The sequence below is a fragment of the Apus apus genome, chromosome 14 (genome assembly GCF_020740795.1).
Source record: "Apus apus isolate bApuApu2 chromosome 14, bApuApu2.pri.cur, whole genome shotgun sequence".
Taxonomy (NCBI): Eukaryota; Metazoa; Chordata; class Aves; order Apodiformes; family Apodidae; genus Apus; species Apus apus.
Genome location: NC_067295.1, coordinates 118,668 through 146,575, shown reverse-complemented (window position 1 = coordinate 146,575; position 27,908 = coordinate 118,668). Strand labels below are relative to the sequence as shown.

At 39.6% G+C, this 27,908-nt stretch overlaps 1 protein-coding gene across 4 annotated transcripts; it reads left to right on the top strand.

Annotated features, from left to right (window-relative positions):
* The first annotated feature begins 46 nt into the window (after positions 1-46).
* PDPK1 (3-phosphoinositide dependent protein kinase 1) lies at positions 47-27,908 on the top strand. 4 transcript variants are annotated; one of them, XM_051632281.1, is made up of 15 exons: positions 72-145; positions 3,364-3,463; positions 12,413-12,682; positions 13,772-13,814; positions 14,017-14,154; positions 15,202-15,346; positions 15,586-15,683; positions 16,441-16,516; positions 17,415-17,483; positions 18,906-19,002; positions 20,165-20,338; positions 20,627-20,844; positions 21,403-21,460; positions 22,329-22,481; positions 22,993-27,908. In XM_051632281.1, exons 3-15 carry the CDS (start codon positions 12,470-12,472, stop codon positions 23,098-23,100), a joined length of 1,590 nt encoding a protein of 529 aa, XP_051488241.1. In that variant the 5' UTR covers positions 72-145; positions 3,364-3,463; positions 12,413-12,469; the 3' UTR covers positions 23,101-27,908. The 4 variants fall into 4 exon arrangements, with proteins under 4 accessions (XP_051488243.1, XP_051488240.1, XP_051488241.1 ...); XM_051632283.1 differs by lacking the exon at positions 3,364-3,463 and having other exon boundaries at positions 47-145; positions 26,269-27,908; XM_051632280.1 differs by lacking the exon at positions 3,364-3,463 and having other exon boundaries at positions 47-145.

The window sequence follows — 27,908 nt, the reverse complement described above, 5'->3', positions numbered from 1 at the left end:
CTCCGGCGGAGGGGGGGGGCATTGTTGTGGGTGACGTCCCGGGGGGCCGCGCGCGCCCCATTGGCCCGTGCCGCGCGGAGCCCGAGGAGCCAGCGGAGCGCGCGCCGCGCCCGCCGGGCCCATGGCCAGCACCGGGCCCCGCCTGGTGAGTGGGGCTGGGCGGCCGCGAGGCGGCGGGGGAAAGGGCAGGCCCGGGTGCCGGGGCCGGCCCGTGAGGGGGCGGCTGCCGGTGTCCCGCGCGCTGCCGGTGTCCCGCGCGCTGCCGGGCGGCGCGGTCGCGGGGCGGTTTCGGGGGCGGCCCCGGGGCTTGTCGCCCTCCCGCCCGGACAAGGGAGGGCGGCCTGGCGAGCGCTGCCCTCCGCGGGGCCCGCCCCGGCACGGCTGCTCCCGGCCCTCGTTCCGCCTCCCGGGCCGCGCGGAAGGGCCCGGTCCCCTCCGTGGCGCCGGCGGGGCCCGCGGGCGCGGGGCGAGCGCGGCGGCGGCGGCCAGGCCAGGCCAGCCCGGCCTCGGCCCGGCGGCGGGAGGAAGCGCGGCCGGGGCCGCGGCCCAGGCGGCCTCTCCGCGGCCTCTGGCGGAGCTGCGCTCTCGGTTCCGGGTGCGGGGCGTTGGCGGGGCCGGGCCGGGCCGCCCGCCCCGGGAGCGCCGGCCTTGCTGCCCCGGGGGAGCCCCGTGTTGCTCTGTGATCGGTGTCTTCTGCCGCGGGAAGACGTGTGTGGAGAGAAGCCTGAGGGTCGTGTGGGATGTCGCCGTTTCCAAGAGAGTTGTTTACATGAGCCTGACAGCGCAGAACCTCTGGCAGCCCTGCCTGCTGCAAGGGGCAGGTGTAGCTGATGCGCACAAGTGGTAATGGTAGATCTTAGTTTGCATTGTAGATCGTGCAGTCCAGTTAATGTAGAAATTCGTTATGAAAAGAGCGCTTTTGTACAAAAATAAACACTTACTTTCCTTGATGCCAGTGTAACTAGCTGGCAGCGATATGTTCCTTATCCTTATGTGCCTGCTTTTGGGTCTGTGTTCTCTGTCGGTTGTAAGCTCCTTAGCTTCCATCTGTAGCACCTGAAACTTTTTCCTAAGTTGGAATTGGCTCAGGACGGTCTTCTGCATGGAGACTGGCAGAGCTGCGTTGGTTCTTGGTCCTGCTTCAGTGATTCCTCTTCTTCATGCTCATTGCTTTTTTCATCAGGGTGTTACATATTTGTTGACTTAAGATGAGAATTATTATGTGGAATAGCTCTGCAGGGGAGGGCATGTAATACTGCATCAAGAATTATGAAATAAAGCAATGTTTGATTAGTAAAGGAATTAGTTTTGCTTTCCTGCCACTTGATAGAGCTCCATGTGGCTCCTTCCCAGCATCAGAGATGACTTCTGTTTACTTGGACTCATTTAAACAGGGAGTATGCTTCCCTTTGTGCTTCTGGCCTTGCTTGTTGCCTCTCTTTCCAGTTTTTTCTCTCTAAAATACTTCATTTTCTGTTCTTTTCTCATAACTATTTTAGGTTCCTGCCAGTAAGAGAAAAGTACAGAGAAAGAATGAATGAAGGACAAGGTTGACAACAATTTTTGTTAAAACTAAAATATTTTTTAGGGTAGTTTATTTTTAATTCCTTCTCTTCCATCCTGGTTAGTGTTTCTCTGGTCAGGTGAGTGTATTGGCTGCCAGTCGCAGACAGATTCAGCTAGATAACCTTTTTGTAATTCAGATTAGATCAAATATGAGAAATCAAATATTTCTGAGACTGAGCAAGTTAGTGTTATTGTCTGTGTGATGGAATTAATTACGTTAATTAGCTCTGTGGTTGTTTTACTATAAACGCAAAACGCTGGGTGGGGGAACAGAGCACAGCTTCAAAAGGAATACTCCAGCATTCCTCTGCCAAAACAGTTAATTTAAAAAAATTGTGTATGTGGGGACAATTCCTAAAACATTCTACTATTTCCTGAAGACATGGTACTAAGGAGAGAGTGGCACTTGAAACAAGGAAACAACTTTAGTGCTGCTTTAGTTGCAGGTGTCAGTGTGGTCTTAGTTACTTGCTGTTAATGCCTTCGTTGTGAGCATATTTGGTCTGACACAAGAAGTGCTCTTCCTCTCAAAATGAAGAGTCTGGAAGAGTGGTTATTTGTATCTTCATTTTTAGCAACATCTTCACTGAAGAGTTTGTCTTTTCCAGTGACAATTAGATTCTGCCAGTGTTTCTGATGCTGATAAAACCTATAGTTTGGTCATGGGTATGTCTGAACAAAACCCCTACTGTCTTCTTTATTACCTGTGGAATTGATGCAAACTACACTTTTCAAAGAACTGAGTTCCTAATAGAGTAAGTTTTGCATCTATGCTGGGAATTCAACTAGGCTATGGTAGGAGTCCTGTTGGTAGTAATTGATAGGTATAAAAGTTCTAGGCAGGTTGAAAGGGTTTTCCCTGCAGAGCTGTCTGCTTAACATTCTCCTCTTTTGGATTTTCGGTATAAGGCTCTGACTAGTCTATAGATCTGCAGGTCATATCACTCATGCAAAGGCTTTTAACCGGGTTAGGTTTTCTTTGTACCTCTTACCAAAGCAGACTACAGGAATAGAAAAACAGTAAAAGGTGCAGATGTTGAGATGGTACCTGAAGGAGAAAACGATGGAAGAAGCTTAGGAGGTGCAATTTTAGATGCATTTGTAGGAAGTCCTGGTAGCTATTGGAAAGGAGACAATCCAGAGAATAATCTGGATGTAACAGTGATGCTCAACTAAACAGTGAATCCATTGTGTAGGTAGTATATTTTTAAGCAAATATATTTTGGTTGTTGGTCCATTACTTGCAGTGCTAGAAGTAATGTCTGTTTCACTTAGCCCTTGAAACTCTAGACATAGATTGCTGCAGCTGGATTTGTAAGACACGCTACAGGCTCTGATGCTTCCCTAAAGCACGTCAGTTGGAAGGCAGCACTCCAGGAGGAACTTGGAAAGGGCTGCTGCCTATTGAAGTGCTTGCAGGAATTTTGGTACAGAATGGGGCACAGTCACTTTGTTATACTGGAAAAAGTAATAACCTGGCAAAGTAATAAAACCAGGTTTTACCTATGAAGATGTGAAGTATTTTAGTAATTCCTGTTTTTTAACAGTAAACTTGTGTTTCATCTATTTTTTTTCTAGAAAATCTATATGGATTGCTGTAGAACTAGCATGTTTATGGCGTCAGAAAATATGTGAGAAATTACTTTTTAATATGGAAATATAAAAATTCAGAAAATGCTATGTTTGAAAGATAAAAATCCTTCCCCAAGGTCCTCATATTGGAGCTTTTTGAATAATTTATATGAAGCCAAGGAATTACAGTTTCTGGTACTACAAATGAGAAATTTTTTTTTGCAGGTGGAAAAGTTAGATTATGTATAAGTAATAAAGAAGCAAAAAAGGGGAACAAGCTGATTTTTCTGCCTCCCCACTTCCTTTTCTGACATCTTATTTGCAGGTAAGCTTTTGGAAGGTTACTAAGTTATGAAAGCATATGAAAGGACTGAACACAGTGTGCACAAAGTTAGCTGTTTGGTCTAGAACGTTATTTGTCACACTTCATGGATTCTACTCAACAGTACTGTAGGAAGTAACTGGTTTGTTTTGTGACTAAATATTGAAGTGGAGACTTGTTTTGTACTTTAAAATACTAGCTGTTAATTCTGTTCTTTAGTAATCCTGCAGAAATATGATTTACAGTTCTTAACTGTTCTGTCCAACCTTTGTACGCTCCATCTGTGTACTGCCACCTCTGTGTGGCCACTTCTCTGCTCTGCACCCAAAGCTGTTCTCTGCCTCCTGGAACTGCTGGCAAGGAGCCTGGTGTAGGAAGCCCTTTTGTGTTGGTTGCATGAGCCCCTCATGCTCTGCTGCACCTCTTTGCACTGGGGTGCTCCAGGATGCAACTGGGGGTGCAGAATGTGACCTAGGCTATTGCAGTTACAGATGGCTTTTGTTTTCCTGTGAGCTGGCCTGGATCTGTTTGTGTGAAATGAATTCTCAATGACTTGTTTACATATAGAGCTATTTGGGCCATAGGCTGACTTTAGGTTCTTAGAGATTTTTGTGGTTTCCTGTTTCTGATCTGTTTTGAGGCTCAGGGCTGGGGGGTGGGGAGAGGTGGTGCAGGGAGGCCTTGAATAGTCTCTGCCCCTGAAGGTGCTTGGAATATATGTGCTCTGCTTAGTAGTAGAGGAGGCTTCAGACAGTCACTGGCTGATACGCAGATTCTTACAAATCCCTTCATTGGCTTTAATCCCTACCTGACTTTGGAATTAGAACCCTGGAAATTAGTAGCAGGAGACACCACCCTATGCGTAAGGCTGTCCAGTTGAGAAAAATGCAGTTGCATTGACTAAAATGCTTGGGTCAACATTGCTCTGTATGTGAGAAACTCATTTCTGTAGAAACAAAATCAGTCTTGTGGATAGAACACCTTTCTTCCCCAAATGAAGAGTCAAAACTGTATAGCAATGTAGAAGTGTTCTCCGTGCTTCCAAATCCTTGAGCTTTTTGGTTATAGTTTTGCTGATACAACATGAGTCCAGTTTCCTCATCATGCACGGATAAACTGCTGTGGATTTGCTGTAGGAAGTAAGAAACTGGTGGAGGGCAATCAGTTCACTTATGAAGGGAGTGTCAGAGCTGAGCTTTGTTTTGTTATTTTGAGGTTGTTTTATATGAACAATACAGTACATCCCCCCAAACATTAAAACACTTCTTTGTATACCATGAACTTTGTGAGGATGTACATCCAGAAAGCTTAAGAAGAAAACCAAATTAATTTTGATTCTTCTCTGAAGTTAATCTTCTCAATTATGTTTTGAAGACAGGACTTCTGTCTTCCAAAATTGATTTTTGAACATGAGGCAAACTACTGCCAACTAGGTACTTTGTCTTTTTTAACAACCTGCTTATGCCTTACAGAAATACAGATAAATGTCCCCAAAACCCCCAATTTTTCCTAAACAAATTCTCAAGGGTTATTAGAGCATGGCATTATGTCAGGCTTAGCCAGGGCTTTATGTATATTTCTGCTGTATAATAAGTATGTCTTATGATGATTTATCACAAATATTTTAAACATTACCTTTCTGTAACTGTAATTTTTCTTTAACTTGTATTAGAGCTGTTAATACTTCAAGCAGGCTACTTCACTTGGAATTATTTTAATGCTTGCATTTCCCACTGTTGCAAAGGTCTCAGCCATCTTAGGTAGAACTGTGTAATTGAAGAATTATCTGCTTCAAGCTTTCTCCTTCCATTAATACTTAGAACTTTTAATCTTGAAATGTATTGCCAGGACATTATTTTTAAGGAAATAATTGCTTTTAGTTATGGTAATTTCTACCAAGATACTCTGTTATTTTTATTGTGGGGGAGCAGTTTTATGCAGTGATTCAATGGACTCTTACCTTCCAGCACTGGAGAGGTCTCAAATGCCACTGCACATGAAGGTGAGCATAGTTGTGGTGGTGGGTCAGAGCCCAAAGAGCATGGCAGCCTGTTTAAACAACAACAAAAAAAGTCCTCCTTTTGTACAGCAGAATACTTTTGAAATTGGCTTGATTTATTCATAAAAACATTCCATTAAGCAACAGGTTTTTCATATGGTAATTTCTGAGATGCGAAAATTTACTCCAAATAGATGTATGACTTCAGATTCTTTTGCAAAATGAAGTTGTGTTAAAATAGCTTTTATGTTTGAAATAGGAGATTTCAGTCCATTCTTTCAAATGTAGTAATCAGTAACCATTTATGAACCTTGATAGAAGTATCAGTGTTGTCAGATTGTTTAGTTTCATTCTGTTTTGCTGACGGTAATGGTTGGTTTCTTCAAGAGATGGAGTTGGTTGGGTTATGAGCTAGATCTTAAGTTCTCTGCAGTGATCTTCACATACCATGAGACAGTGAGGGCTGAAAGAGTGCTGATGCAGCTTTACACAACTTAAACCACTGAGCTACTGAAGAATAAGGTTTGATGTTAATGCTTTTTTAGTATCTGCAAATAACTGATATTTGGAATAGGGTTTGTTTACTGCAGTTTGAAGAAAAAGCCTTACTATGATCTTCAAAGAAATTTTCTGTAGAAAAACACATCCTGTAGTCTTGGGAAGATATCGTTGGCATCTTTGTAACAGTACAGTTTTTACTAAGTGCCTCATTTGTTTTTTGGAGACACATGTTTGGTCTTAAAAGTGCTTGCTGTTTTTGTTATGATTTTGTCAGATATTTGAGTTATCTGCCTTAAGAAAGGTTGAACAAGTTGTGGTCACTTACCAGAAAGTCTGATATCCATTTTTAGGCAGAAGTCCAGAGCATAGGTAGACATGAGGGTATAGGGTATAAGGCGTGGGAGCTGATGTGGGTGCAGTCTGTGGAAGCACATCACTTGCTGCTATTCTGGTGAAGCCAGAGTTTGTGAAAGGGAAACTGGTATTGAATGTTGATAGGGATACATGGTAATTGTTGTGCTGCCTGCAAACCACTCCTGGATGGAATCCCTGTGTAATGGGAGGTGCTGCCCCTGCTCTGCTCTCTGCCCTGCAAGGTGGGGCTTTCAGCTGGATTTTGTGATGGTTAATCCGTGTTTCTTTGTATCTTATATTTCTTGTAGCTGAACTACCCTGCTTTAGCCTGCATTCTCTTTTTAGGTTCTCTGAGGAATAGATTGAGGACGTACATTCTGGTCCATCTTAGTGTCTGACCTGATGGGTTGCTTTTCTTCTTTTGGAATAGGCTGGAACCTCTACGTGTGTTCCACTCTAGCCTTTGAAGTGGAGGCTGTCACAAATAGGTATTGGAGAACCTGGAGAAGGCAAATGTTTTCCTTGTGAGATATGAGGGGGAAGAAGGCCAGTGAGAAAACTGTGCATGATATCTGTTAATTGCCTCTTCTTACGGTCTTTTTCAGATACAAGATGTTTATCAGATGCAGTTGCATCTTTGTCAACCCTCTGACACGTGTGCCATCAAAAGAGTATATAAAATGTAGCTGCCTAGCTATTCATTTTTTCCCTTCCTATTCCTTTCAATTTCAGAATTTTGGGCTTGTGTGACAATATCAAAATAATTTACAAAACCTCACAGGCCAAGCCTATCTAACTTAAACTGTCCTTAGCAGAGTATCAGTATGGATAAACAGCAGCAAGTCAGCTTTACCTGTGAAACTACAAAGTGCCTGTCCAATGAAAGCAATTACCTTCTCAATGTGAAATAAAGACCTTTATTCCTCCTTAATTGCACACAGTTTTAGAGTTTTGTATTCTCTGATACCGCAAGACTAAAACAGTCAGATTCTTTAATAAACACAGATTTCAGGAGCTTAATCTAGACCGATGATTAAATGATTTTCCAGGAGTTGTATCTTGATTTTCTCCTGAAACTGGCTTGCTTTGATTTTCTCCCTAATGTTTGCACAGTACTAGTGGCAGTAAGACTTTTTTTTTCCTAGTTGATGCTTTCTAGTTCTGTGTATTCAGGTATGGAATGGCTTAAGCTCTTTGTACACGTGTTTCCTACCCCTAATTCTTCGACAATATTTTAATATTTTGTAATCGTGTTTTGGTAGAAACAAGTGTGAGGTCTCACTGTTTGTCTAATTTACCAAAAGCTGTAAGTTGCTTTAAGAGATACACTTTTTTGCCAGATGGTGTTATTGTTTTCTTTTCCTCAGTCTTTGAATTTATGCAGTTATTCTTTAAACCTTTTTGGTTTGAGAGTCAACAGGTGTGAACTGGAAGAGAGCCTTGTTTTGGGATGGCAATTAATTGTAAGTTGCTTAAGATTGTATTCAATTTTACTTAGATTTGTGCCCTGTATTAATCTTTGTCAACAGTATTCTTCATTTCAGACATATGATGCTAGTCAAATGGTTTATGGATGCCTATCTGCATTGTTTCATTTGGTAGACCTGTAGTACAGTTTACCATAAAACACATTTGAAATAAGGTTGTTCCAGTGTTCTAGCTTATACAGTCCCATCAGCATTGTTTATAATCAAAACAAACGTACCAGTTGAGGTGTACAGCTCATGTGGCTTTGTGTACATAATACTTCAGCAAGGTCTGCTTCTAAAAAACCCGTTCTTATAGGTAAGTGGATGGAAGAGCTTTTTGGATCGTGTCTGCCCTATGTCTTAATGCAGCTAGAGGTTCAGTAATGCAGTCAGCAGGTAGGCTCAGTGTTACCAGAGAAGCGACAGGTTAGGACCCTATTCACACAGACTTCCTTTGTAACAGAAATGAGAATTTGGTAGTACAGTTTCAGTGGCAGCAAAGGTACTCACAGTCACTTCAGGTTCAGTATCATGTCAGTTAGGATGACAAAAGGTACTGGAGGCTTCAGAAGGCCCAGTCTCTGCAGGTATTTTTTTGCTGCTGTTAATGTTGACAGAACTGTACCAGCAGGGCAGTGTTGCTGATTTTGTGATGGGAAAAGCTGGTAGAGTTGCAGTTGTGGTTATACTTGCTTTAGAGCAGGGGGGTTGGAACTAGATGATCTTTAAAGTCCCTTCCAACCCAAGCCATTCTATGATTTGTCTGTTGTGTACTATATGCTTAGATATATTAAAAGTTGGAGAGATGGTGCTGTCAAAATGCTGAATTGCAAAAAGGATTCCAAAAGCTAAAGGACTTTTTAGGTAGCTGGGAGCTTTCCATGTGGCTGGGTCTTCGTACAAAGAGGAGCGAGCAAAGCATGAAAAGAAGAATGCAGTGATGTCTAGTGAGCTTTTTGCTTGGTTCAAGTTTTCTTCTCTTAAAGTCTGTTTCTACTTTTTGCAGGCAAGAGGGGAAAAGAAAAACATGAGGTTTTACTTCACATGGCATGTAAATAAAAGGAAGCCTGTTTCTAGTGATTTAGTGAAAATTAGTTAATGAAGATTTTGATACGTCTGATCTCTAATTCCACTTACCTTCAGCAGGTTTGTTATTTTCTTCCTTATTAGGTTATCAAACTCGGAGTATGTTGCATTAAAAAGGAAACAACTTCTATATTGAGGTAGATTAGAAACAGCACCCTTAATAGCTTGGGAGAGAAGGTGGTGGTAGAGACTAGTTTTTAAAAGCAGAGATAGAATGATTAGATCAGTGGTTCTTGGTGCGGTCCACGATGATCCATGACATGCAGTACTGAAGCCTGTTGTTGTTCTGTGAGGGTCTGTACTTTTGCTAGGTTGCCTGCTGAGAAATACTTACAATTGTTGAAAGGAGAGCATTCTCAGGCTTCTTAGTACTGCAGATGCAGTTTAAAAGGTATTTAAATTCTTCACTGATTGGCTTCCTATATCACTAAAAGTCTATCTAGCAGAAGCAGAATCTTAAATTTGATGTTTGTGAAAGAATAGCTGTACAAGGCTAGAATGGACGAGCTAGTCTGTATTATGTCTCTGGCATGTGTGAAGACATAAATGTAGAAACATGTATAGTCTCTGCAGACCTGTTTTTTGGAATGTTTTAAAATAAAACTGAGAAGGTAAATAGTACAGGGCACAAAATACTGAATGAAAATAGTGTGGAAAGACAAGTGTGTGAGTGATCTTTTCTGTAAATGTTCAGGTGCAACATACCATAGTTTTGGCTTTTCTTAGGTAACTGATACTTTATTGCATCTTCCTCTGTCCTTGTTCTTAATCTTGACTTTCATAGAATCATAGAAACAGAAGTTAGGGGACTAATTGATGTTATATCTTATTTGGAAATAACCTCTTCCTACAAAGTCCTTTACTACTGTCTCTTCTTCCCTTAGGACTTTTCTATACTTGATATTCATTGTGACTTAGTTTCAGATTCTGTGCAAGGAAATACAAGGATACTGTGCACCAAGACCTTTTTCCTCCCCTTTTTTTCCTCAGTAATCTCTGGTTATTTTCTGGGTTTTTATTTCTTGTTTGGTTTTTTTCAAGGTTGTCTTGCTAGCTGCAGAATCTAATCAGATCCCCCACAATGCTGCTACTTTATTTACCTGTTAACCCTCAGTTGCTCTAGAATAGCCTGACTGGGAGCCACTTAGTTATTTAAATCCTAGTATTTAGTCTGTGTGCATGTGCTTTTTATTTACTGTATTTTGGTTTATGGGAAACTTCTTATATTGGTATCACTTAAGTTGTCAAGCAGTCATTCTTGTGTCAGCCTGGCAGCACTCCTGATAGGAAAGAGTACAATCTGTTTTTAATTCTAGCTGCTGTGTATGTTGATAGAGACTGCTGTCTGAGTAGCTGTTTGAAGGAAAGGTGATTCATCTGGGCTGCTAGAACTTTAGGGACAATAACTAGTCTGAAGAAGGTGCCAGCTAAAATACCTGCATAAAAGGAATTGTGACATACAGCACACATGCTTTATTGTACATGTACTGTTTTCATAATAGAAGTGTCACTATACTTTCTTCTCTGCCATGCTGTATGGCTGATCCTGAGTGCAGGCATACACTGCTCTCCTGGGGGAGCTGGTGAGCTTTTCAAAAAGCAGAATCTATCTCCAGGTCTTCCCCCAGTCTTGCCCCCCTCTTTGTCCCCAAAAAAGCTGTTCAAAATATAGCAAATAACTGTCATTATAGGCCAATTCCTCATGAGTCTCCACTGTGTCACAAAGGTCTAATAAAAGGTAACTAAAAAGTTACCTGTTCCTGATCTGCTGCCCCATTGATGTAGTCATAGTTCTTGGAAGAAGCCCTAAAGAGTGATACAAATCCTGGAGCAAGTAGGTTGTGCTCAGATTGGAAGAATCCTCCCTTGTGCTTCTTGGAAGATACTGTTTAGAATATAGTAGAATAGTAGCTTAATAATAGTTAATTTTCAGTTTTGTGGGAATTAATTCTCCACTCTCCATAACTGGAGAGTCTTAGCTGTACTCTTTGAATTTGTTGCCTTTGTCTCAAATTAGGAAGTATGTCTGCAGGCTTAGAAACATGTTTGTCTCATTGTTCTGTAATGCCACTAAATATGTAAGCAAAGTACATATCTGAATTGTATCTTATTTTTGGAAGAAGTTTAGCAGCAAACAAGGGCTACTTTTCCCTACTGCATAGAGCACAGTCAAGTCAGTAATTGCTAATTTGAGAACTAGATGCTTTAAATCCATATTCATGACAGAATGCAAGTCCAAGTCCCTTCTAAAGATGTATCTGATAGAAATGCTGAAAGTTGTTCTGAATCAAGTTGAAATTAATGGGAAAAAAATTATTTTTGTCACAAGTAATATTAATTTGAATATCAACATGATGTATGTTACAGACTAGGTCAGGGTTGTATGATACATCTGTTTTGAGGTTAGTATATTTTCATTAAGTCACAGTTTCATTCTGCTGGTTGTATGTTAGAATACTGAGATTAAAAAATAATGTTCAGGCAAGGCGTTAATTTCTTAAATGTTCCCTCTGTTTGCATAGCATGTGAGTTTTTATTGTCAGAAGTAGTTCAGCAGAGGTCTCCTATTGTACCTATTTTCTGGCCAGTTTCAAGTAAAACACGAAGCTGACGTCTTAACAGATTCATGGAGGTATATTACAAACAGGGAGGAAAAGCAGCTTGATAAGTTTCCTTGGTCTTACTTGGAGAAATTGATAAAAGGGCACCAAAAGATTCTTTGCTGTATATATTACAAGAATTAGTATTTGGAGTGTATCTTCTTGTACTTGCTATTTTCTGGTCTATATCTGTTTCTTTGTTTTGGAACTGGCATGTCTTTGTGTGACCATATGTATCATTTAAATAGTGCAATCTCCCTTGTTTTAAAAGGTCATGGATGAGAACATTCTTTAAAAAAGTATTAGATATTGCTGATTATTAAACCCTCCAGCTTATCTGCATTTTGTAGCTTGTTCACTCTTTTCTTCCTGCCTTCCCCAATGTGTATTAAAGAGAAATACTATTGGAGAAAGTGAGATTCCAAGTAAAAATGTAGAATTGTATCTTTTGCCTCCATTGAAGTTCTCGTTCTTTGCTTGCTCATTTACATTTTTTTGAAACTTGCATCCCTGAGCTAATGTTACCAGTGAATTTTGGCGTTCTTTGCGTAACTGGATAGTTCTCTTAGTTTCAGGAAAACTACTACTTGTTATGATTGGATGGATGGCTCTACCTCTAAGTACAAAATAAAGTTTAAATACCATGTTATTTGTAAGAGAATATGGTGTGAAATGTGATACCTTGATGATAGGGTGCTTGGTTTTTTTAGTTTGAAAGAAGCATTCTTGAATTAAAGCATTCAGACTTTTGATTTATGGCTGTATATGTGTGTACCATGACCTAAACAGAGTTGTTCAACATAAGTGCTGACGTTCCCTCCTAAAGACATTTTAATGATTACCCTTTCAAATAGGACTGCATAGGATGCTTGTATGGAAATAAAGTGAAATGTGTAGTATTTGTTTGGAGGTATGGGAATAATGGGTTAACTTCCCTTTTCAGTATGATGCTGTTCCAATCCAGCCTAGCGTGGTGTTATGCTCCTGTTCATCCCCATCAATGGTGAGGAACCAAGCAGATTCCAGCACTCCATCTGTCATTTCCACCTGTGGCAGCAGACAGGGATCTAGCATGGAGGCCACTGCAGCTGAATCAAGGTCTAGCTCAAACTCCTTGCAACAACATACAGGGCAGCAGCCCCCGCAGCCTCGAAAGAAACGACCTGATGACTTCAAATTTGGGAAAATTCTGGGTGAAGGATCTTTTTCAACGGTAACTTTAATTTTTATAAGAACTGCCAGATATCTTAGATGAACTTAAACATTTATTGTGCAAGTGATATTGCTGAGATTTCAAGCTGTTTTTTCCAGAGTTAAGAGTAAATGATTGGGACATAGTGGTTTTAAGTTTAATTATTAAAATCAAGTGTTGGACTAAATATGGGTGCTGATTTTTCAAGTACCTTTAAAAATCACTAGAAATTCCATTGCATCTTGATGACTTGATGCTTGGGATATTTAGGAGACATTGCTTTCAAATGTAAGCTTGATAGCATAACGGGTTATGTTAAAATTTTGATATAAGGGATTGGAACTGGGTTAGGAGTTTGTAATGTTAAGAACTTCTGTGTGGTGTCCTGTCTGTGGCAGAAGCTGCTGCTGGATTCCTAGGGCAGATTCCTAGAACAGTGATACTTCTCCAATTTTCTTTCTCAGCCTCTAGTGTCACAGCCCGCAAGGGGTTAATGAACCACAATTCCATGTCTTTGTATTCAGTAGCCTTGAATAGATTTTCTAACTTCTCACATCTATGACATGGCACAGGAATGAATTACCAAAGTGTTAAAAGAATTAGTACTTCCATTTGATGCTTTTGTAGTTGCTCTATTGTAAAACAATAAGTAGTGTTTCTGTATCTTTTCACGTCTCTTTCATATCTTTCACATGTAATTTGGTGTGTATACCTTTTGATTGTTGATCTCTAACTGCTGGGTTTTTCTGGTTCTTCCTGTACAGTCTACTGTGGAGTTTAGGAAGCAGGCTTCTCGTGCATCAAGAGTAATTTGCACTTAAATACCTAGTTTGTGACTTGCAGATTTCCCTGGAGAATCCAACAAGAATTGCTGCCTCTTGAGTATACCAGAACACACTGCTTCAGTCAAACACTTAGGTTCTGCATGTGGTTTCTGAAAGTTAGCACCATGTCCCTTGTAAATGAAGGCATTCATAGGGCTCAGCACAGACTCTAAATAATGTTCCCTGTTCACTGGTGTATGAGTTTTTTGGTCTCGGGAAGATCAAAATCAATGTTAGTATGTCTTTAATGAATGGTTACAATGTATTTTCTCTCCTCTGGCAACAGGTTGTCTTGGCTCGAGAATTGGCAAGTTCCAGAGAATATGCCAGTAAGTATTGACTGTTTCACCATGAACTTCTTAAAAATAAAGTATCAAAGTAGTCCTGCTACAAAACACCTGCTCAACAGGCAGAATCAGTAGTTTTATTTTAATTTTTTTCTAACAACCCCCCCCCCCCTGAAACAAATTACCTAAATGGACTTCCTTTGGTCATACCTTCTGAATTTTCACTCTGTCTTTTTTCATTAAGTTAAAATACTAGAAAAACGTCATATCATAAAAGAAAACAAGGTGCCATATGTGACACGAGAGAGAGACGTCATGTCCCGCCTGGATCACCCTTTTTTTGTGAAACTCTACTTCACCTTTCAGGATGATGAAAAGCTATGTATCCTTTACATTTTAAAACTTGCTGTAAAACTTTCTTAAAACATAAAATCCCAAGTTTTTGTTCCTTTGAAACATTAAAGGATGAAGAAAGTAACTTGAGGTATTTAAAATATCTTAATGTCTGCAATGCAATTTTTGCAGTAATACTTTTAACACAAATTGAGCAAATAGAGTGAGTGTGGCCCCTCAAAGAGCAGAGTGGGTGGCTTGCAGGACAGGGAGATTAATAAAACAGTAACTTATATTGTCTATGTGGTAGATGCTGAAGGGTGACTTGCAAGTTTAAAATAATAAAAAAAAAATAAGGTTGGAAGGTTTATGAGACATGTTTTTAAAGTGTTTTATTTATCATATGTACAGCAAAACACCAGTTATTGTGTTTAAAATAGGGGTAGCTAGTTATATTTATTATTATTTCTGATTTGAACAGCTAGAAATATTTTTTTTAATATGTAACAGTGCTTACAGAATAATCTGAATGATGGAAAGCTGAAATTCTTCTGTTTGAGTCACTGTTCCCAAGTTCTCTCTCTAGCAATAATTGCAAAGTGCACTTACATCTTGAAAGCTCATTGGTTTGCAGTCAGCTTTTTTTTTCTTGTGAAGAAAAGGTTAATCATGTGAATTTCCTCCAAAAGTTCATGCTTCAGGTTGGGTGTGCCAAGGGTAAAAGGGTAAATCAGCCCATTTCTGGGGTCAGTAAGCAGTTGTGTTTTTCACAGAGGCTGCTGGCAGTGCTGTGTGTGCACCTACGCACATGCAGATGTGCAGAACTCCTTGGTTATGTGAACACTGGCTCATTCACCATTAGACTGATTTTTGGAACTCTCCAAGATGATGGGGCAATTTTAAACTTAGGTTGAATGCTTGCTGTGACTGCAAATAGTTCTCTCTGAGGGAAGCTGTGTACAGTTTAAATGCATTATTCAGCTAACTGGAAGTACTTCAAATTTAGCTAGGCTAAGGTGTTGGGACCTCTGTACTAGGTTGTTAAGACATGTAAGAAACTGTTTTGAATGTAGACCTTAACTACACTTACATTCAGATTTTGGGCTTAGCTATGCCAAGAATGGAGAGCTGCTGAAATATATACGCAAAATTGGCTCATTTGATGAGACCTGTACTAGGTTTTATACTGCTGAAATTGTATCAGCCCTGGAGTACTTGCATGGGAAAGGAATAATTCACAGGTAGTAAAGCTGAGACCAACATGCATTTGATTATGCTCAAGGTGTTTTTTCTAGACATGTTCTTTGTGAAATCTAAAGCAAACGTGGATTTTGTGGAAAGCTAATGAGAGCATAATAGCATTTCATTAGTGTTAGTACTATTGTTAAGATAGGGAGCTAGACAAAGAAAACTTTGTGACTATACAGTTTTGCAGCTTTGATTTATGTGCTGTTTAAATATGAAAACTTGTATTTTCCAGGGACCTTAAGCCAGAGAACATCTTGCTAAATGAAGATATGCACATTCAAATAACAGACTTTGGAACAGCAAAAGTATTATCTGCAGATAGTAGACAAGGTATGGCATTATTTACTTCATCATGTGGCACAGGTAACCATAGCAAGTGGTTCTTTGAAAATGCATGTTTGCTGTATTTAACAACTTGTAACCTTCAAGTATCATTATCTTATATCTTTTATCTAACAAAGTCCCTGAGAGATCTCGAAACAGTTTTGACTGTCACTGCTTAGATTGTCAGAAGAGGTAATATTGGTGTAGTAGTATACCCAGCTATATCACCAAATATAGTGGGAAGTTAAACTACTTCAAATTAGTTTTAATTTGCAAGGCAAGAGTAGAAACAGTTAGTGTGGCTCAGATGAAACAGTTAAGTTTTTACTCTGCTTCTGTATTTAATTCCAATGATTATTGGAATTGCTCAAATGTGGTTACAGAATTTTTTTGTCACTAGTTGCTTAGTATTATCTTATCAATTGTGCTGCAAATATGCCTGATAAAAGCACTAGACTGAACTGAACTTGATAAACTTAATTTTTTACTTGAAAGCAGTAAGCTTGTGTTGGTGGATTTTATACCTAACAAAGTGCAGAAGTGCCTAATTTCTTTATCCAGTTAGATATCACTGAGATTGATTGATTGATTTTTCTCTTCCAAGCAGGTTTTGTGAATGGGCAGAGAAATAAAATTCCTGTGGGTTCTTTGGAGCAATGGATTGCCTTTGTGTTTTTTGTTTATTGGGTGGGGACAGAGGCAGAAGCCGGAGGTTGGCTTCTCCATAACTGTGTTTGCTCATTTCTTTCCATTTTCTCACCAGCACGGGCAAACTCATTTGTAGGGACAGCACAGTATGTTTCTCCAGAACTGCTGACAGAGAAATCTGCCTGTAAAAGGTGAGGACTCTTGTATTTCAGAACTTCACTGACATGTTCAGGGTACTATCAAATGGGAGGGAGGGGATAAAAAAGGAAACAAGCAAGCTTGGTGTTTCAAATAAACAAGGTGCTTGAGTATAAAGGTTTTGTTAAAAGTTTGAAATACTTTTTTCCTCACAAGTATTGTTTCTTGTCTGAGTGCTGCTATCCTCAGTTCATCTACCTTCAGGAGTTGTACAGTCAGAATTAGGTGTTCTGAGGAGAAGATGTGTAATGTGAAGTTGGATTTCTCTTACCGATGATCAGCAACTTTTTCTATTATACAAATAATGCAATTATTTTAATTCTGGTTTATATAAGCTTATTCTCATATGATACTTCTTGCTGTAGAGGTGACAGAATGTCACATTCTGTTAGAGAAAAGGCTTCATCTTTCTTTGACTTGTACTTAGATCAACTTGCATTTATCTTGCTAAGCTCTGCTTGGGGTTTGCAACGGTTTAAAGCTCAACTGTGTGCCAGGTATGAGTGATACCCATGAGAAATTTATTGCCTTATTTAAATTGTTTCTTGATGTTAACCTACAGGCTGTTGGATGCATCTTTGAATTGTGGTAGTGGATAATAAGTAGTCTCCTTATATACCAATTAATTCTTTTGACTGAGATTCGGTGGTTGTGCACACATGCAAGTCAGTTGCTGTGAAATTATTACTGTGTACTTCTTTTCCAAAGCTGTGCTGCTAGTCTACTCTTCTGTCAAGAAATTAAGTGAAAATAGTGTGGAAATTAAGCTGGGCGGGTGTGTCCAGTGTGTTCATGCTATGTTCTATCTAGCATAAGCTTAAAACTTTTTTTTTTAAGTTTAAAGACTTCTTATAGGAAAACATGTTATGTTTTTTCCTCTTTCTTTTGAAGCTCTGACCTCTGGGCTCTGGGATGTATAATATATCAGCTTGTAGCTGGATTGCCTCCATTTAGAGCTGGGTAAGAGATTTAAGCTAATTGTTTACATATGGATCATAAACGTATTGACTTGGTTTTGCCTTTTACTTTGCTGTCAGTTTTGAAGTACTGCTTCTCATGGTGCAGTGTTGTCATTCCAGTTTTTATTTGTCCTTTTGATATAATGAAGATGCTTAGATATGACTAGAGTTATTAAGAGAGATTCCTTAATTTATCCTAGGCTTACACATGTAATTTATACTGTTGTTGTGGTTTGGGCCCAACACGACAACAAAGAACCAGCCCTGTGGCCACTCACTCAACTCCCCCCTCACACACACTCTGGGATGGGGAGGACAAACTCAACTAGAAGCTCATGGGTGAGACAAAGTCAAGGAGGTTTCTTCACTGATTAAGGTCCTGGGCAAAACAGACTCAAGTTGGAGAAAAATAATAATTTAATTTCACGCTAACCAGATGCCCACAGGACACAGACCCACCCAGAGCAGGGCTCACACACCTCACCCCACCCCTCCCTTCTTCCCGCCCAAATCCCTTTGTTCCCGGTTTCTCTCCCTCCTTCCCTCAACGGCACAGGGGGTCAGGGGATGGGGTTTAGAGTCAGTTCACAGGCTGGTGGTTCCTGCTGCTCCTTCCTCCTCAGGAAGAAGGATTCCTCACAGTCCTGCCCTGCTTCCCCACAGGGTCCCTCCCATGGCAGAGTCCTCCACCAACCTCTGCTCTGTCAGCCCTTCCCACCAGCCCCGGAGCTGCTCCAGCGCTGCCCGCAGAGTCACGGGGGCTTTGGGAACAGGCACCTCCCCTGCCCGGGGGCTTCCACAGCTGCAGCATCCCAGGCCGCTGGCAGCAAATCCACATTCATCCCTCCTGGCTCCTTCAGGGAATGTTGCAGCATGTTCCTCCATGAATGCAGGGGGACAGCAGCCATCTCGCCATGGGTTGCAGGGAAACCTGTGCTTGGGCACCTTCTTTCCCTTCTTCCTCACCAACCACGGGATCTTCACCCCAGCACTGCCTTTCACCTCTCCAGTTCAGCTCTTCTTTCTTAAGTGCTGTCTCTGCTCAGCTCTTCTCTCAGTTCTTTCCTAAGTTAATGGCAGAGGTGCATCTGTTGTCCCTCTAATGGCTCCTTGGCTGGTTTGGAGCAGGGGGATCTTCTCAGCTTCTTACCCGAGCCACCCCTGGGGCCCTTCTCTCCCTACCAAAAAATCCTCAAACCAGCACAACCATAAAGGTACCTGTGCCTATGAGAAGATGGTGTGAGGCACCTCAGTATTGAGGATCATAGAGGCTTGGAAGATTGTACCTGTTTACTCGAGGAAGATTTATGGGAATGTGACTTGACTTTTAGATTTCTCTTAGTATTTGTCCAGGTTATGCACTGTTAAGGTGAAGGAACCATGGAGAACTAATAACAAGAGCTAATATTTTCCTCTTTTGCAGAAATGAATATCTTATATTCCAGAAGATAATAAAGTTGGAATATGACTTTCCAGAAAAATTTTTTCCCAAGGCAAAAGACCTGGTTGAAAAGCTATTGGTAAATATTTGCTGCTGTTAAATGGTTTGATGACATTGAATATGTTCAGCTTCTGTAACTTCCCAAAGTTTCTGTGCACTCTATTGCAAACTTTATAAAAATAATGACTGTGAGCATTATTGACTGCATAGGGGAGTGTCTTGAAAATCAACATCCATTATTAAACAGCACTTAGATTACTTATGTCTTTTCAGATCTGAATTCTAAAGTGTGTGCAAGGAATGTTTCTCTGTGAAGTGGAAGCAAATGGTTCTAAATACTGTGCATTACACATAAGATTCAACTACTTAGATTTACAAAGTACCCAGATTAATTCCTGTTGAGCTGTATAATGAATAATTTAGTTGAAAACAGTATTCTATACGTCATGAGGAGACATTCATTACAGTGTAAATCAACTTACCTTGCATTTTAGCTTGCACTTTCCTTGCTCTTACTGAATGTTTTAATATTACCAGGCAAAGAATTTCTGTGTGATGATTGACAGAATAAAAAAATAGCTCAGTCTCATCAGTTAGATACAGCCACGACACTAACATGAATATGCAGAGAACATTTTGGATGGTATAAGCTTTGTGAAGTTCAACAGTCCAACATGTTAGCATGAGGTGGGGTCTGAGGAGGAAACCTGGGCTCTTGTGCTTGTTGGTGACAAATGCAGCCGCTGCTGGTGGCCCTGCAGCACTGTCCGTGTCCAGGGCAGCTCTGTGGCCAGGCCAGTGCTGCTGAATGGTAAGGTCCAGGCTATGTTAGCATCCTGAGAACAGTGTGGGTTTAGGGAGCTTGAAAGGTTGATATTTGACACCAGCTTCCACAGGTTCTTGAATCTCTACTATGTGATGCTGAGCTGTACCTACATGAGCTGTACTCTGTCAGGCCTTCTTTGTTTTTGCTTCTGTTGTTATGAAGAAACAAAGCCACAAAGTTGTGTGAACCCAAAGAAGTGCTCCTTTCTGTAGCTCTGAGCTAGTCTAATACAAAATGTTGCTAAGAAAACATACAAATAACATCTTGTATTATAAGCAATCTCCTTATAATCTAGATATGTGTGGTTGGGGCAGTGAGAGTTGGATTTAAGTTTTCATCTACTGCTGTGCAAATGTGAATGGTGCTCACCCCTTCATTGTCGTTATTTTATGCATGTTAACTGTAATTATCTCAGGTTCTAGATGCTACCAACAGATTAGGTTGTGAAGAAATGGGAGGATATGGACCTCTTAAGGCTCACCCCTTCTTTGAATCCATTGTGTGGGAAAACCTACATCTTCAGACACCACCGAAACTTACAGCATATTTACCTGCTATGTCAGAGGATGATGAAGACTGTTATGGAAATGTATGTTTGTCTATTGCTATATTCAGTTATTTAATATTTATTCAGTTACTAAATTTGAACTAGTCAGCTTTTTTTTTCTGATAAGGTGAGTGTTTGGAAAAAAACCTGGTTAGCTTGCTTTTGACCAAGCATACTTTTTTTGGGTAAGTGCCTGTTATTCTATAGGGAATAGCCTGTCTTTTTGCCCAAAAGCATTATAAACAGAAGCACTCTTAAATTATAAGCTACAATTAGTGGAAAACAAGCTTTTTAATAAAATAAATTTATTCATTTTGTTTCCTCATTTAGTATGACAATCTCCTGAGTCAGTTTGGTTGCATGCAAGTTTCTGGTTCTGCCTCTTCCCATTCAATGTCTGCCCCAGAGACAAGTACACCCCAGACATCAGGAGGAAATATTGAACAGTATATTCATGATCTTGACAACAATTCCTTTGAGCTGGATTTACAGTTTTCTGAGGATGAAAAGAGGCTACTTCTGGCAAAACAGGCTGGTGGAAATCCTTGGTAAGATCTTTGAATAAATCACATCTGGTATTTGCACAGCACTAAGGAATGCAGAAAAATAAGTTACCTTAATAATGTCAAGCAAACAATTAGAAACCAGGTTTTTCTTGACTTCTATTTTTTAAAAAAACCCTAATACTATTTTTCTAAAATTTGCAATGTCTAGATGATGTGGTGAAGTATAAGACAGGCAGAAATGTTGCTAATAACCAGTGCTGAGATGTCTTCCTTCTATGGAGTCCTAGAACTAGAAAAGGCTCCTTTCTTACAGTTGCCATAAGTGGTTGGTTGTTGGGTTTTTTTTTGGTTTTTTTTAAAGATAATGTTCTGTTGATATCTAACCAATCTGTTGATTCTGTCCCCATCAGATTTTAGAAAAAAACCTCTGACATGGAATGAGGAAGAGTGCAAAGCTCATCCAGTAAAGTTGTTCAGGACTCTTTGGCAGGAAAGGAGACACTAGGCAGAGACAGGAAAAGTTGTTTGAAGATGATAATAAAAAAACTGTTCCTGTGGATGAATTACTTCTTGACTAATAGTTTTGTTGGTTTTTTTAAGGCATCAGTTTGTAGAAAATAACTTAATACTAAAAATGGGTCCAGTGGATAAAAGAAAGGTAAGAGCTTTTCTTCATTCCCTGTAACAAGATTCATCTCTCACATTTTTGCAGAGTTGCAGCATAGATAAGGAACCTGCTTTAAAACTTCCTTGTTTAACTTATTTGTAAGTGTCAAATAGTTTTGTTTATTTTTTTTTTAAATGTAGTGTTTTCTGGTGAATGTATTTGTTTTTTTGTAAATTAGCAGTGTGCTTTTGATTTTTGGAAAAGGCTGAAAGTAAATGTACTATGGATGCTCTTCCTCCCAGTCTTATACAGCCCACTAAATGATTTGTCTTGATGGATGTCTGCATGTGGAGCAAGCCACAAATATCAGAAAATAGAATACAAGTCCATATTGTCCTTAACCACGGTGTTTTTCCGGGATCCACCTAGTGCCTGTGTTCTGAGAGAGGCAGAGGTGACAGTGGAGCAGCTTGAAGTGTTAACTCTAACATGGTACAAATGAGCAGGGACAGTCTGTGTCAGCTTTACAGTAATGCAGGTTCTCTTTTATACAAGTTACTGCCTGCTTGTTTCTGATTTTCTCCACAAAATCATGAGAATTGATTTTTGTGCTGAAATATTTGACAAATACATTTTGCTTTACTCTGTACAGTTAGTTGTTTTATGTATTGTTAGAATTTGAAGATGCTGTCATAAAATAGTACCTGCATATTGCTGTGCAGTAGGAGTGCACTGCAGCCCCCTAAACAGGAGTGAGGTCAAACTGGTAAAGCAAAAGGAAGACCAAAAAAGTCTCCCAAACCTACTATCCTATCAATGAGCTGTTTTATTTCCACTGCTGTTACATTCAGAGGTTTACACACTTACATTTGTTTTCCTCATGCTATGTTTGCATTGCTGCTGCTCCTTCTCTCCCAAGGGTCTGTTCGCTCGTCGGCGCCAGTTACTGCTCACAGAGGGGCCCCACCTGTACTATGTGGATCCTGTCAACAAAGTTCTGAAAGGAGAAATCCCCTGGTCTTTAGAGTTGCGGCCAGAAGCCAAGAATTTTAAAACCTTTTTTGTTCACACAGTAAGTGTCTTGAATTTATTTGTAAGTTGCACTAAGATCCTTGGACAACTATTTTGAGTTGTTAACAAGTGAACTTTTCCGGAGAAAATTCCTTAAATAAAATGTTGATGGCTTTTATTAAAAAAACCCAAACGAGCACAAAACCCAACCCCAAAAAAAACCCTGACATACACATTTCCCACAAAAATCAAGTGTATTTTTTATTATTCATGTGTAAATTTATAAGTGGATTTCAGGATTTGAGGGAAGTTCTTAAAGATACTTAAAATTTAGTCCCCTTTGCATATGGTGGATCGCAAAGAGTGTACCAAGAGTTTATTGTCTGTTGGCTGCTTAACAATATGGAGATGCCAGATGTGTGGTTGTTCAGGAATATGTTATCCAACTGTAATTTGATTTTTGGAAACTTTGTAAGCTGATTCTGAATCATTATTTTATTAGTAAGTGCAGAATAACTACTGCTTTTTTGTTAAACTCTGGAGTACTCATTTAAATTGTTGTTCACTTATAGCCAAACAGGACATATTACCTGATGGACCCGAGTGGGAATGCTCATAAATGGTGCAAAAAGATACAAGAAGTTTGGCGGCACAGATACCACCAGAATGCTGCTAAATAGTAAAGCTCATCCAAAATTTCCCAGTTTCCCTACTTGCTGCTAGAACTCCGTGTGCAGCCGATCAGAGGAATCTTTTCAACCCACCTGTTACCATCTCAAGGGGAAGCATATGTCTGAAATGTTTTGGGTTTGGTTTTGTTTTTTTTAAAAAAAAAAAGAAAAAAGAAAAAAAAAAGAAAAAGAAAAGCAAAAACCTAATGGAATTCAGGGTCGCTTTGCTCGCTCTTTGTGCTTCTGTTGAGGCTTCCACATGCATATCATTGCAGTGAAGATCTTGCTTTTGTGCACTTCAGCTCAATTTCTGCTGCAGGCTAGTGGATAGACATTTTGCGTTACCAGCTTCACTTTAGATGAGTTAAAACCAATCCACACGCACACACCGAATCATGTACCAGCCTTGTGTTCTATGGGGCTGGAGTTTTCTGTGATTTTCAGATTATCATTAAACTGTATTTCATCAGGGAGCTTTTATATGCCTCTCCTAAGCACCACCTCTTTGTTTTCTCTTCCTTTCCTCACAGTCCCCCAGCTTATTCGTATATGGCATTTGTAGCCAGATCAGTTGCACCCTTGTGTAATTTCTAATATAGTTCTGGTTGCAGGATTTATGTGGTACTTTAATATTATGTGAATGAATCAGATGTATGTGTCTGGCAGACAGGCTCCAATGATACAGGTTTTAAGAGTAAAATGCTCAACATGGCAGTGAAAGTTTTCTAAAATTGAAATGTTGGCTTCTGAAGCATATACTATTTTAAACATTCAATTTAGATTTTAATATGAATCACATATGTGTTTAATCAAGGAACAATAAACAAACCAGCATGCTTTTAACTGATGCTAACAAAAAAAATTAGTTATTATGGGGGATAAAAGGTTACTGTTGAAGTAGTAAATAGTTTTTCACCTTTTCAGCAGATGAGGGCTAGAAGCTTTCTTTCCAGGATGTGCATGTGGTGTGCATTTTCGTGGGGTCAGCCTATTTACCTGGATAGAGGAAAGTGCGAAGGCTTTGTGCAATTAATTATTTGACCTTTTTTGTCTCATTGCTTAACGAGATGTACAAATTCTATTTACAGTCCTTGACCAAATATTTAGCAACTCTGAAAAAAAATAAGCTATAAAATATTAGATCCATAAAGTAATCTGATTTAAAAATCAAAGGAAAATCTTGCTACAAAGGGGAAAATATATGGTACGTAAAGCATATCTGTAAAATGGAAAAAAAAAATCATATCTATCTCCTTTATCCTCTTCAAATTAAGTTTTTTTTTGTGGTCAAACATTTCTTGTAATGTTGCAGACAACTTCTTATGTGCTAAAAACAACTTCCCTAATGGTATTTTCAACATGCCCGTGTTCCTCAGCCTTGCATAGAGGAAGGACCTAGGTCTGGACAAAGGCATTACTTCCTTGTTTTAGAAGCAGTATAAGCATCACACCTATTTATTCACCTTCTATACCTACAACCTCTTTGCATTTTGAGGTCTCATACTATGATATGCTTTTCCTTCCACCAAAAAGATATGTTTCATTGCATGTTGAAAAAAGTCATAGGCTACTGTTCTAGAAGAAGTGTTTTAAAAGCAGTGGTTTATCAGAATTTCTTAGAAAACACATGAATGTTGGATATTTTTTCAGGATTAAGGAGATTTATTTTTTATTTCTTAATCTCTGTTATGTGGTTGAACTGGATGACAGTTCAGCTTTTCCAGTATCGTTCAGTCTTTAAGGCAGAGAGTGCAGTGGCCTTTTGGAGGAACTCCATTCTTGTAGTCTTCTGTTATCCCACCAGGTACACAGGCTTGATAAAAGCAAATCACTGGCTTACAGAGCCTGATGTTAAGGGAGCTGAAGTGTCCTGTAAAATGGCTGAGATGAGAAAGACAGAACACCATTCCCTTTGCATCATGAGCAGTTTCATCACATAACAAGGTACACTCCTTGTCACTAAAATTTGGACAGCACAGTACACCTTCTGTCGGTGCCTGTGTTAATCCTGTATTTACCATTCTAGCCAAGATGATATTTGTTGTTCTCTGGCTGTTAAATTCCAGCTGTATGTTTGGTCCAAGGGAGGCAACCCTACTGCTTTTAGGTTTAATCTTTGGTATAGAGGTGTAGATGTATCCCCAACTTTATACAGGAGAGTTTGGCAGGGTGGAAATGAATGGTGCCACTGCTGTTCTGTGTGACAAAACTTGGCCTCGCTTAAGTCTGGCAAAGTTACTGTGCTAATAGTAAGCACCTTAACTTCATTAGGAAAGTGAATGATCTCCATTGGCTCGTTCACTAGGTGGAAATCTAAGAGTGCTTAAACATGTTTTTGGTATTATTTAGACTTGTAGTCAATTTGCCATTACAAAGTAATTACTCTGCTTCTTCACACCTAGAAAATCCTCTCTCAGCAGACTTCTGTCCACCAAAAGCATCCAGCCAAAGAAATCTTGATAGCAATAAGCTGTCAAGATGATGTCTGGAAGTCTGATGTCTGCGTACTAGTATTGCTTTTTTCTTTTGACAATTCTGTCATTAGAAAGTGGTGAGCATCCCTCACAGGCATCCCTCCCCTTAGGACTTCAGTGTTCCAGATCACATCTTCCTTAGCTGCTGCTTTTTTGGGAAGGGACTGGAACTATTCTGGGAGAGGTATTTTTTCTTTCTTGGACTGTGAAATCTGTGGTTTTGAAAGATGGCAGTAGAGTGAGGCATGACAAAGCAAGCATGTGGATTTAAGTATGTTTCACCAGTTTGTCCACTTAAGTGTGCACTGGCAGGTGCTGCATACTATGAAAGGCTGGTTCCTCTTTTAAATGGTTATACCTGGAGTGGGGAAGCTTCAGATCTTTTTCCTGAAGATCTCTCCTGTTGTTCATGGGAGTTCATGGAATGAAATGTACAGTGTTCTTCAGAGCTGCAGATAAGCCAGTTAATTTCTCTGCTTTTCATCTAAGGTCTTTCAAAGCTCAAAAAAGATAGTTAGGCACTTGAAGACTTCAGGCTCCTCACTGCACACCTACTGAAAATCCAATCTGTTGTTTGATTCATTCCATCTTTTATATTTTGAACAATTGTTAGTAATTTATAAATAACTTGGTCAGTAATGTAACTTTGTTTTGCTTTGGATTTGAGCTTCAGGAAGGTGTTTATTGCATCTGTTTCCCATAGGGTGGACTTTAAGAAAGGATTAAGTACCACTGCCAGGAGGGATTTTTGAATCACACTGTTCTCTTCAGTGTCCAGCCCAGTCACAGGAAGTTTAAAACTACTTCAATAAACTGGAGAGATGACGTTATGACCCTTGGACTTAAAGTCCAGTTCTAGGAAGGATTTGTATTAAGGAATACTTGCTTCAGATGTGATGTTGAGGCATTGTGAGCAGACGGATATTGCCTGTTAAGATCTCATTTGCTAAGCACTTGGATGCTGAAGACACTGAAGTATCAGGTGGTGCTGCGCTCCACTTGCTTTTCTCCTGAGATAATTTAGTTGTGAAGTGTCTGCTGTGTTTCAGCCTGGAAAAAACTCTGTAGGTTGAAACAGATATGATAATGTAATCCGTTTACATAGTTCAAGATGCTTAATTTAATGTGCTTGATATAGTTACATCTTGTGCTGGGAACTTTGAAGAATCCTGAGGATTTCCAACTTGTACATGTAACACAATTACTTCATTTGACCTGTGGACAAAATATTTGATTTCAACACCTTGCTGAGGGGAGAACTTGTGTATTAATAGTTGCCTAAAAATGTGGTTTGTGGATTCTAATAATTCTTTCTACTAGTGAATTACACAAGTAGGTGTGGTATTTATATCTGAAATTTTGCTGAATGCCTGTAATAATTTATGCAATTACTTTATTAATCAAATGGAAGTGCTCCTGCAAAGCTTTATGACACAGATTGTCCATCGGTTGATCAAGTGAGCTTAGAGACAACCCATTCTCTGACCCAAAATGGCATGCTTCCAGTTAAGACTGGTAATTTAAGAATGTTTCCTTCTTTCTTAGAATAAATATGACTTACGCAGCAAACAATTGGAGAGGTTCTTAAGCACCCGATAACCTGGTCTGTCTGTCAGCATGACAGTGAATGTAGATGATTGCCAGTTGACAAGGCTTCCTATGACCATGTACTAACTCTGATTGGATGTGGCAAATGTTCTAAATTGTAGAAGAACTTACAATTACTGTATCTGATGAACCATAATCACTTTTAATAGTTGTATGCTAGCTGTTTTCAGGTTGGTGGCAGTCAGTTACTAAGTGTGTAATATTCTTTACCTGGTTTGTAGCTGTAACTGTGATGTACAGATAAAAGGAAAAAAAACCAAACAACACAATAACAACCCCAACCCCCCTCAACAAACACCACAAAACAATCCCCCCTCTCCCCTCCTCCAAGAACTCGTGAAAACAGAAGCAAATAATGCAATGATATAAGATACACACTTTTGTATTTTTATTCTTACAAGGTTATTTGCTGGCTCTCGTTGGCCTCTAGTTCAGTCTGTGTTATTTAAATTCTAATATATGAATTATTTGAATTGAATTCATGTTCGGGGCCATGGTGTTGTATGTATTGATGTACAGCCTTGAATGTGAATAATTATTGTAAACTATATTTTACACCTTTTTCTGGCTTTATTATATAAATTTTCTATTGGTTGATGATTTAATCATATCTCATAATTTAATGATTGTTTATTCTCCTCTCGCCAGATCTCTGTGCTGTAGATGTGTAGTTAGTGACCGGATGATGGATTCACTATGCTCGGTAGTCTGTAATAAAGGCATGTAGGGTCCTGG